At 42.0% G+C, this 12,008-nt stretch overlaps 1 protein-coding gene across 3 annotated transcripts in view; it reads left to right on the top strand.

The window, feature by feature from the left end:
* Positions 1–858: 858 nt before the first annotated feature.
* Positions 859–12,008, top strand: part of LIN7A (lin-7 homolog A, crumbs cell polarity complex component) — a 148,535-nt gene continuing 137,385 nt past the window's right edge. For 2 of the 3 annotated variants that reach the window (XM_065934152.1, XM_065934151.1), the window contains exon 1: positions 865–941. In XM_065934152.1, the coding sequence (XP_065790224.1) occupies positions 899–941 (43 nt within the window). In that variant the 5' untranslated portion in view covers positions 865–898. Of the gene's footprint in view, positions 942–12,008 lie in introns of all 3 variants that reach the window. The other variant, XM_065934153.1, reaches the window with a different exon arrangement.

Genomic DNA, 12,008 nt, shown 5'->3' with positions numbered 1-12,008 from the left:
TGGCTACTGGAATCAGGGACTGTACTGAATCCCCCAAGTCAGGCGATGGCCTAGTTCAATTCCTGTCAAATATGTTAATTAATCAGCAAGTGGCAACTCTGAGTAACCACTGGCTATAGAACAACCTGGAAAAGTGCTAGGTACCTGTCTTTCAAACTCTGTGATAAAAACTTCTCTTTGTGATTTTTAATTTAAAACCATCTTAAAAGAAGTTTACTTGTAAAATAATTTATTTTCTAGGCAATATACTGAGGTCCTTAATGGAGACCTAGGGGTAATGGAACCCTGGCTTTAAGTCAGTTATCCTGTGTACTGTTAAGAGTCAACATTCCAAAATAAACGTTAACAGAAATTAACGGCAACCGCAATTGCAACCCAACATTTCTGAACTAGAAGCATTTTCTCTCTAGGGGATGGGATTACCTCCCCTCGATTACAACTAGGGGATTGACAAACTCTTAATCAGAAAAAAAAAAAAAAAAATCTCTGCCTCCCTCCCCTCTATCCCCTTTCATTCTTCTCCTTCCCCCAAACGCACGTAAGCTGTGACCATTTTATTCGAGTGGAAAGTTGAAAGAAAGCAACACGCTAGCTACACCCATCCGGTGCTCCTCGCGTGGAACGGCAAAGTTCCCTCCCAGAGCCAGCGAGGCATTCGCTCTCCGATACCTGCTCCGCTTCACGCCGCATCTGAAGGTCTGCCCGCCGCGGAACAGTTGCGTCTCCATCTGGCTGCCAACCCACCCAGGCTCCCTTCTCCTCCACCACCGCCACCTTCCCTCCGCCCCCTCCTTTCCGTCTTCCCTCACCACCCCCGCCCCCAATCTCCTCCTCTTTTTCTCACTACAAGCGGCGGCTGCTGCTGAAGCCGAGCGTCACTTCGGCTCCCACGGCAGACATGGCGACACTGACAGTGGTCCAGCCGCTCACTCTGGACAGAGGTAAGGGAGCGGCTCGCTCCAGGCCACCGCGTCCCCCGCCAGCCGCCTCCCCTGGCGCCGCCAACTCCCGCCCGGACTGCCGGGCAGCGCTCGGGCCGGGGGAGCCGGGCGGCGAGGACGAGCCGAGAGGGCTTTCGCGCCGACAGCAGGACACTTTCTTCCCCTTTCTCCGCCCGCCGCGTCCCCGCCGCCCCTTGGCGCTACCACCGCCCGGCCCAGGGGTGCCTCTGCGGGGCTCCAGCAGCCCACGCCGCCCCTCTCAGCCCCTCTTTGTTGGAGCAGAGGCGCGGGGACCGCCAGGCGCTCGCCCGGGGCTCGGGGTTGGAGAGGGGCAGGGAGGAAAGCTCGCCTGGCCGGGCGAGGGCGCCTGCAGCCGGAGCCCAGGGAAGCCTGCCGAGGGAGCCGCCTGGCAGCCTGCGCGGCTGGGGGCCCAGGACGAAGGAAGTTTGTCCCGGCGCCGGGGGCAGGGGTCGGTCCGGCTGCGGAGACCCCGGCAGCTGCCCGGGGGAGGGTCAGGCGTCCCCCCGGGAGGCCGGTGCCCGGGGGCACGGCGGCGGGGCTGCGGCGGCTGGGAGCTGCCCTCCGCGCAAAGGGCGAAGCGAAGCGCGGGCAGCGGAGCCGGGGCCGGGGGCGCAGCGTCGCGGCAGCCGCCCCGCTCTCCCGGCTTCGCGCTCGGAAGGCGGCGGGGGCCGCGTCTGCCCTCGCCGGGGGCGGCTCTCCGGCCGTGCAACTCACAGTTTCTCCTGCCCCAGCCAGCCTTGTTCTCTCCCAGCCCGGTGCCAAGGCGATACCCGGGCTGCGGAAGGCGCTGGGACGGAGCGCAGGCTGGATTGCAATTCAACTTCTGACCTGCGACCCAGTGCGTCCTGCTTTCTGACTTGACTGGGGAAGCAGCGTTTGCTTCCTTTCTAGGACTTCCCCAAGCCCAAGGATGGAGTCCTTTGCTGCGATCGCGGCCTCTCCCGCGCACCGCTGCGGGGTTAGAGCTGTGCTTGCGTGTTCGAGTTTTCTTTCTGGCTTTCCGACGTCCAGTTATGAATGCTCCGGGGTCCCACGACTCTGCTGCGGAGGACACCTGCTCGTCCTGGCCCGCAGCGGCCGAATTTAGGACCCTGTGCGGCCATTTAGAAATGGTGTGCTCAGATGAAAATGATTCAGTCCGATGTGCCTCTAAAAATATTCTTTCTGGAGGATTAAACCGGACTGCGGGGCAAGGCAAAACAGCATCCTGCTGCGAGTACAGTGAAAAAGCCAGTGCAAAGTTAGGGAGGTTTTTTAATTTGGAGAGATTGTGGGGTGACTTTAACGCAATCTGTTGGCGCCAGAAGAGATGTTATGTGGCACCCATAGCAACCTTACTCGGGGTATGAGTTGAAAGACAAAAAAATAATTGATTTTATGTTGGGAAATGTTGGTTTGCCTGCTAGTAAATTAATAATAGTAGTTAAAGAGTTCAGAAATCCATTGCATAATCCATGATTTCTCCCCAGTATCATCATCTCCACTAAGCAGGATAAATCCATTGCCTCTAAGAACCTAACAGATGGCAAGCTATTAGAAATTATGGACTCCCAAGTATTTCTGTTTTAATGTAATGAGATCTTATATTGTCCCATTCCAATATCACCATCTTTAAACATCCCAAGTAAAACGACTGCATTAGAAAAGAAAGGAAAAAAAAAAAAAAAAAAGCAAGCAAACTCCAAGAAAATTGCATACCTGAGCAATTTTATATACTACTACTACTAAAAACATTCCACTTTGAAGGGCTTACTTTAAATGCCTGATCAATTTTGGAGAGGAAGTGCAGTCAGATTAAGATCTGTTCTTAAAGTTTGTTCTTGTTCACAGCCGGACTGTACCTGTCCTTCCCATTTGTGATTCAGTAGCTCAAGAGGCAAGTTGGGTGAGACTGAATGTATCTGAATAAATTTGCTTCAAGGTCTTGTAATTTACGGGTGGTGGGTTATTGACATCATTACTGTGTATGAAGTCAATACATATTCATAATTTCCCCTCTAAGTTGTTAAAATATGATTAATTTGTTAATTATATCATAAAATTGATGAAATGAACTGATGAAAAATTTCCTACTAAAAGCAAAAAATCTCTGAAAAGATAGTACTTATCTGGTTCCTAGGCATAACTCTTGATACTTGCTTTCAAGGAGTTGGTCAGCCTCTTTGGGGAGCAGCTTTCCTTTTTGGCACATAAGGAGTTTGGAGTGAATGATTCAGACAATGTGCAACTCTAGGAGCCTAGAATTCAGTGAATTAAAATTAGGACTCAGTTTGTGGTCACCTACTGGAGGATTTCACAGATGACTTCCTCGCCCACCTCTTCCAGGTGTTTTTTGACGTGCTCTGAGGTCACCCAGTACTTTGGCCTCATCGAAGCATTTCTCAAACTGTTGCATCTATCTCCTTTCGAACGGAACTCCTTGAGGGAAGGGACCATTTCTAAATTTATCTCTGTGTTCTCAAAGCCTTCCATATTCCCTGATCACAGTAGAAAATAAAAAATTAATGTACGTGAACTAAAGGACTGCAACAACTTAAGCACTGTTAAAATACCAATGGCAACCCACTCCAGTGTTCTTGCCTGGAGAATCCCAGGGACGGGGGAGCCTGGTGGGCTGCCATCTATGGGGTCGCACAGAGTCGGACATGACTGACGCGACTTAGCAGCAGCAGCATCGTGAACAGAAAAGTACAGCTCATAGATTCACAACATTTTAACCCTGGGAAGAAAGGCAGGGAGAACACAGGCCAGTGATTGTTAAGCTTTCTTTCCTTCCATCAGCAACCATAGCTCATTGAGCTGTGATTATTAAGCAAGGAGGGTCATGGCCGGTGGGCGAAGGAGAGAGAGAAGATGCCTCATAAAGCCCCCTTCCCAGGCATCTTATCAAGCAAACCTGAATACATAATCCATGTGTATTCTACAGGTTCTTTTCTAGCATCTTCATTTTTCAAGTGAAAAACATGAAAGAAGCAATGATAAGAGATGTTTTCAAGGTTACTCTGCTAGTCAGTGGGAGATTTTATGCTAAAATCTAATTTTTCTTGTTTGATGCCCTTTGGCATTATCCACAGATTCATCTGGAATCTTTAGGGCAGTGGTTTTAAGCAATCAGATCACAGCTAGAGCTTGAAATTAAGATGGAACACCACAGAACTCCAAAGATATCATCTGAAAGTAAAGCTCAGTAGTCTGCGCTAGCTTCCTGGGTCTTGTCCGGGAAGCAAGCCTTGGCCGGAACCAGGTTGGCCCCTGAAAGGACAAACAGGGTGGCTTCACGTTTTCACTGCTCTGTGTATATCCTAAATTCTTTTCCTTCTGCAACTAAGACCACAGATTAACTCTGTGGGGGCCTCTGGGTGGCTTTGGTCATAGTAAGTTCCTGTTCCCTCTTGTCCCTGTCCTTAGGAGGACTAATTGAGTGCTTACAGCAAATCAGACCCTCCTGTGGGGTTGCTGCATATTGGGGAGCTAAACAGAATACCACATGGTCTTCATGGTAGTTAGAGTCTAAGGAGGGAAAGAGATTAAACGCATACACACATGCTCATGTAAATCATTCATTCATTCATTGAATAAATATTCATTTATCACCTTCTGTATACAAGATGTTACAGGAATGCCAGAGACAAAGTTTCTGCTTTTATGGTCCTTAAGAATCTAAGGAAACATCAGTAAGAAATTCATTCATTCAACAACTAAGTACTGAGTGTCAGCCTTTTGGTAAGCACTGTTTTAAGCAGTGTGGTGGTCCTAATGAACAAAGTAGATAAAGGCTAATGGAGTTGACATACCAATGAGATCCACACACTGAACACATAGGTATATGAGTGCTCGTAGAAAAACTAAGACTGGATCAAAGGGAGGGATGTGGTACTAACTTGAAACTTGATAGTCAAGAATTGGTGCCATGGGAGGAGAGATCTGAGGAAAGTAAGGAAGGAAAATTTACAGATATCTGGAGAAATGTACTCGAGAGAAGGACCTCATGCCTGCGTCCTGGGAGCATCAAGAAAGTCAGTGTGAAAATGTGAGCACAGGGAAGAGTGGCAAAAAAAAAAAAAAACCAAAACAGCAAAGGGTTTGTGAACTGGACAGGGGCCAGGTGATGTAATTTATAATTAGGATTTTAGATTAGTTGAAAATATGACATGCTCTGAAAACAATGAACATGACACAAAGATAGAGAATAATGAGGAAGGACCTATTTAGATGGCTCACTGAGAAAGTAAAATCTCATCTGAGTTCTGATGTGTTAATAAAATCCTTAGGAAAAACATTATGAATAGAGCGAAGAACACATGAAAGAGCAGTTCTACATGCACAACTTGGCTACCATCCCATGAGGACATCCATAACTGAGCGAATGATTGGAAAGAAAAACCACCAAGAAATAACAACACTAAGTATGTATTTGGAGTAGGCATTTGGTTATAAGTATACCAAGAGAATCTATAGATCAACTGACTGCTTCTTATTGCTAGACTAAAGCCCTGTATATTATAATTAGATTTTCAAAGATATCCTGAACATTATAATGTACATGTCACTATGTATAGATTTACATGTGGAACCCAAGTGATGATGAGATATATTCATTTTTGGTGTAATATCTTAGACTGTGATGTAGAAAGTAGTAGCTGTAATTTACCCTTGTGGCAAAGAGAGGATGCTGATAAGGAGATTAGTGTGAATAGTCTCTTCCAGAATATAAAATGTCCAGTGCAATTCCTACATCTTTGCCCAGATCTTAATCTCTACACCAGGAATGACCTTCAGCTAAAATCAAGGGAATAAAGCAGTGTGCAATCCATATACTTAATACCATCATAGCAAAGAACATAGGAATACTTCACTGTCTTAAAAATTGCATGGATTCAGGCACTTTTCTTAAGTCCAGTAGCCCCAACTCTCTTTCACTTTCCATCTCAAGGTCAGAAAAGATAATACAATGGAATTCTTCAAAATTTTACTTCTGCTTATATTTTTACCCTTATTTTTAAGCAGATTTTTTTTAAAAAAATCATGACTTACAAGGAAGTCTTTGCATGACTTATAAAGAAGACTCACAAATTCAACTCTTGGATAAAAATCGATAACTAAAATAATTTCCAAGAGTAATTGAAGTTGTGTAATATTCAATACTTGAGACCTTACTTATAACATGATCAATAGTTTACAGTCTGCGTTTAAGCACCAGTATAAAATAAAATGCTGGTGTCACGGCCATCAAATTTTTCTGTGAGTTAAACTCAACTTGGATACATTGCAAAAATGTAAATCTTGATTTCTTGAATTCTAAAATAAATTGTAATCTAAAATATTGATTAAACAAATTTTGATGTGTTTTTTCTTTAAGAACTTAAAACTTTTGCCCTTTAAAAATTCTAATAGAAAACCAAGAGCTTTTATTTTGTGGGTTTCAACCTTATGAAAAAGAAATGAGTGCAAAAGTTGAATGCAAATGAAAATCCCATGAGTGCCACACTTTTCATAAAATTTGTGATACATTAAATTTTCTTCTCTTTTCCCTTTTCCCTTTCCAAGGCAAGCAGAGCTTATTACCTTACATATTTCCCAATTCAAGCCTTGGGCAACCTATAGCTTTTCTAATCAGCTATATTCACCAGTTTATATAAAATCTGTATTTGCCTGAAAATCACTTTTGTTCACAGTCCAAAGGACTTTCCTCTGCTCTCTGTCTTCATTTTTTGTTTATTTAGTATAGGGAGAGATTAAGGAATAAGGAAAGTAAAAATTAAACTAGTCTTTATGTTGTTTTAAGGTTGTATGCCCTGATAGTTGTGGTGGGGAGGAAAGAAAGAGGGTTTAACTGTATTTTCTGACTCTTGTCCTAAAATCTTTTTACATCAGCTATATTTTAGCCAGGTATATTTTAGTCTACAAACATTAAGTATTTGCATTCTTTCTCGTGTTTTCCATAAGCTTCACTAAACATTTAAAAAATATACTTTTATTGAATTTTCTTTGGAAATCAATATTCGAGTTTCTTTTTGCACTATACTTTTTTGTCTGATATGAAAAGTTTGAAAGAGAAGGAACCAAACTTCTAAAAAGCCTTGATTATTGAAAAAGGTATTTTCCATTTAATGAGAGTTTTAGACACCATTTTAAAATTGAAATTGAAAAATTTAAAAAAAAAAGAAAAAAAAAAAAGAAATTGAAAAATTAAGGATCGAACTTTCAGATAAAGAAACAGTAGTTTGGTGAATACCTTCCAGTTTCCTATGTCAGCCGTCTAAGCTCTGAGCTGTATTTGGTACACTCTGGTCATTTGTGAAAGTAATGCTTTTGCTTTTGGAGTACTTTTTCAGAATCACTAGGTAGAGTTTAGCTATTTAATAGGGAAGAGAGAATATTTGGAGAGTAGTATCAAATTGGAGGATATATACTGTGTTTTAGATGTGCTATTATAAGCTTTCTCTTGGAGAAAGCTCTTTACTTAGTTCTGACACCTGTCTATTAGGATGCAGTCTTCATTAGGTCAGAGACTGCTGAATTTGTTTGCAGAGAGCTCAATGCATCGTCTGGTACATGGTTGGTGCACTCTTCATATTGATTGATTGAATAAATGGAATAATGAAATTGACTTAGTTGGACTAGCTATTTTAGAGTCATTCTTAATAATAATAATAATAATAATAATAAAGTATTCCAACCTGTAATAATGTAAAAGTGGTAGCTACCATACTTAATCTCTTTGCTTTGTGTGTGTGTATGTGTGTGTGTGTAGCAGACCTAAATGTGGAATGCTCTCCAGGGCCAAGAAAGGATGTGAGTTGCCAGTGCTGAGGCTTGTAGCCCAACGTCCATTGCCTGCATCCACCTGTCATCTTAACTTGCTAATTGAACCAGACAAGTTAATGCCAGAAGACAACTGAAAAGGTTAGAAAAAGAGACAGGAGGAGCGCCAAGCAGAATCCACCTCTTCCCCTCAACCCCAAACGCACACATAAGCTATACTGCCTTATTTTTCTTTTAACCACAAATGGATGAATGATAGAGATGTGTCCTGATAAACAAGTTAGAATGGCTTTAATTTGAAATCACTCTGGGTTGGCAAATGAAAATACAACCTTTAAGTCCTGTTGATTACATCAATGTTACCAAAGGTAACTCTAGTCTAGGTGATAAAGTTGTTTTTTATTCTCCATGACTGAGTTTTCCTACCTAATGCACTAGCTGAATTTGAAGATTTGCCTATTAAAAGTAAATATGCCCAAAGACTGCTTGAAGAAAAGTCATGCTGAATTGAAACTTAAACTGAAGTTATGCTCAGATAGTATCTATCTTCGAAAACAAGGGCTTCTAAATTAAACTGGTGGTAAATTCCTCTAGAAACACAGTAGCTATTTCAAGTCCAACTGGTTCTGCTATTTTTGTTTACTTACCTATTGTGGTGATAGTTAACGAAATTTCAGTATGATCTGTTTTTTTTTTTTTTTTTCTTTCTATCCAAGAATCATCTTTCACCAAAAGAAGGGAAAGGGATAGAATAATGGGAATTACGAATGGCAATAATATTTAAACTCAAGTTAGATGGACTTTAAATGAGTTAATATGTGCAAAATACTTAAAACAGGCCTGACACATGGGAACCGTTTAACAATGATAGTTATTTTTTCCGAGTCTTCAAAGTCCAGAAAGGCATCCTTTGATATCTGCAGGGCATTGGTTCCAGGACTGCCTGGAGATAACAAAATCCTTGGGTGCTCTAGTCCCTTATATAGAAAGGTGTGATACAGTTGATCATTTGCATCCTTAGGCCCTTATGTTCTGCATTCCGATATTCAAGCAACCCATCTGTGACTAGCTGAATCCGCAGACAGTGAACCCCCAAATATGGAGGGGCAACTATACTCCTACCATACTGCCAGGAGGCAGGGCCAGATAAGACTCGTTGTCTTCAAGCATATGGTACTAAGAGGCAGTTCTTGTTCAGTTGCTAAGTCATTTCCTAATCTTTGTGACCCCATGGACTACAACATGCCAGGCTTCCCTGTCCGTGGATAGTTCTCCATGCTATCTCCTGGAGTTTGCTCAAACTCATGTGTATTGAGTCAGTGATGCCATCCAGCCATCTCATCCTCTGTCACCCCCTTCTCCTCATGCCCTCAGTCTTTCCCAGCATCAGCGTCTGATTTACAATGAGTTGGCTCTTCTCATCAGGTGGCCAAAGTATTGGAGCTTCAGTATCAGCATCAGTCCTTCTAATGAATATTCAGGGTTGATTTCCTTTAGGATTGACGGGTTTGATCTCCTCACTGTCCAAGGGACTCTCAAGAGTCTTCTCCAACACCACAGTCAGAACCATCATTTCTTCACCACTCAACCTTCTTTATGGTCCTACTCTCACATCCACATATGACTACTGGAAAGACCATAGCTTTGACTATATGGACCTTTGTTGGAAAAGTGATGTCTCTGCTTTCTAATATGCTGTCTAGATTTGTCATAGCTTTTCCTCTAAGGAGCAAGCATCTTTTATTTTTAAGGCTACAGTCACTGTCCACAGTGATTTTGGGGCCTAAGAAAATAGTCTGTCATTATTTCCATTTTTTCCTTATTTGCCATGAAACAATGGGACTGGATGCCATGACCTTCATTTTTTGAATGTTGAGTTTTAAGTCAGCTTTTTCACTTTTGCCTTCATCAAGAAGCTCTTTAGTTCCTCTTCCCTTTCTGCCATAAGGGTGGTATCATCTGCATTTCTGAGGTTATTGATATTTCTCCTGGCAATCTTGATTCCAGCTTATGCTTCATCCAACCCAGCATTTTGCATTTTGTACTCTGCATATAAGTTAAATGAGCAGGATGACAATATACAGCCTTGATGTACTCCTTTTCCTATTTGGAACCAGTCTGTTGTTTCATGTCTGATTCTGACTCTTGCTTCTTGACCAGCATGCAGGTTTCTCAGGAGGCAGATAAGGTGGTCTGGTATTTCCATCTGTTTAAGACTTTCCCACAGTTTGTTGTGATCCATGCAGTTAAAGGCTTAAGTGTAGTCAATGAAGTGGTAGATGTTTTTCTGGAATTCTCTTGCTTTTTCTATGATCCAACAGATGTTGGCAATTTGATCTCTGGTTCTTCTGCCTCATCTGAATCCAGCTTGTACATCTGAAAGTTCTCAGTTCACATATTGTTGAAGCCTAACTTGAAAGATTTTGAGTGTTACCTTGCTAGCATGGGAAATGAGTACAATTGTATGGTGGTTTGTATGTTCTTTGGCATTGCCCTTCTTTGGGATTGGAATGAAAACTGACCTTTTCCAGTCCTGTGGTCACTGCTGAGTTTTCCAAATTTGCTGGCATACTGAGTGCAGCACTTTAACAACATCATCTTTTAAGATTTGAAAACAGCTCAGCTGGTATTCTAGCACCTCCACTATTTTTGTTCATAGTGATGCTTCCTAAGGCCCACTTAGCGTCACACTCCAGGATGTCTGACTCTAGGTGAGTGATCACACCATTGTGGTTATCTGGGTCATTAAGAATTTTTTGTACAGTTCTCCTTGTAGTCTTGCCACCTCCTCTTAATCTCTTCTACTTCTGTTAGGTCCTTACCATTTCTTTCCTTTATTGTACCCATCTTTGCGTGAAATGTTCCCTTAGTCTAATTTTCTTGAAGAGATCACTAGTCTTTCCCATTCCATTGCTTTGCTTATTTCTTTTCATTATTCACTTAAGAGGCAGAGACCATGTTTATTTTGGTGTTCTGTAGAAGCAAGAAGCACTTTAGAGATGCCTGGAGGTCAAAATAAAAAAGTTTCCTATTCAATTACCTAATTTGTCAGCTACCTCTTTCCCCAAATCCCTTCTTTCTTGATGCTTCTGTAACATTATTTTTCATAACTGTACTACAACAATGTAGAAAATTTTCATTTACACTGCTGTCACCCTAGCAGCATAAGTTATTTATATTCATCTTTGTGTATGCATTGCCTATCACAGTGCCTGAAAGATAGGTGCTCAAAAGTGTGCTGAATACATTAATTTTTTTTCCTTCAAATACTGCATAGCTTCAGGGGATAAACCTAGGTAAGTTACCAAAGGATACAAGATGACAGAATTTTTATTCAAGAAAAAATTTCCTGCATTTATTCTGTTTAAAATTAGAACAGGTGCCTTCCGGGAATTCATGAACATCCTATTACTGGATTACTGGAAAAGTACAGGCAAAAGTTGAGTGACAAATTGGAAAAGTTGTTATAGATGGACTTTTAAGATTTAGTCATTGTCAAGGACATGGACCAGAATTTATGTAGATGTTTGGGGGTTTTATTTTATTCTATTTATCTGCAGATATCAAAAGTGTACCAACATGGATGGGCCTAGAGATTGTCATACTGAGTGAAGTGAGTCAGATAGAGGAGAAGTATCGTGTGACATCCCTTACATGCGGAAACTCAAAAGAAGTGATACAAATGCACTTTTACAAAACAAAAGCAGACTCACAGACTCAGAGAACACACTTGTGGTTCCCAGGGGAGAAGAATGGGATGAAAGGATAGTTGCGAAGTTGGGATGGATAGGTACGCAGTGCTGTGTTTAAAATGGATAACCAACAAGGTCCTCCTGTATAGCACATGAAGCTCTGCTCAATGTCATATGACAGCCTGGAGGGGAGGGGAATTTGGGGGAGAATGGACATATGTACGTGTATGGCCGAGTCCCTTTGCTGTTCATCTGATCCTATCAACACATGGTTACTCAGCTGTACTCCAGTCGGCTATATAAAATAAAGAAGTTAAACATAATGATTGAATCTATCACCAAGAGTGACTCTCTGACTCTTGTTTAGCTGTTTAATTGTGAACCATCCCAGGATGCTGAGAGAGGCAAGCAGGTGCCATTCAGGGGTGTGAGAGCTAGATCCAGACATCTGGGTTCAAATCCTACCTATTCCTGCCCCCTCCTTTGCTCTATAATCTCAGCCTGTTAAAATCGTCTCTCTGTCTTTTACTTTTCATCTATAAAGTTGCCAATAATTGTAGTGTCTTCCTCCTGAATTTACTGTAAAAGT

This window comes from Muntiacus reevesi, chromosome 4, assembly GCF_963930625.1.
Source record: "Muntiacus reevesi chromosome 4, mMunRee1.1, whole genome shotgun sequence".
Taxonomy (NCBI): domain Eukaryota; kingdom Metazoa; phylum Chordata; class Mammalia; order Artiodactyla; family Cervidae; genus Muntiacus; species Muntiacus reevesi.
Note: the sequence above shows the minus strand (reverse complement) of the source record. Positions and strands in the feature narration are given on the sequence as shown.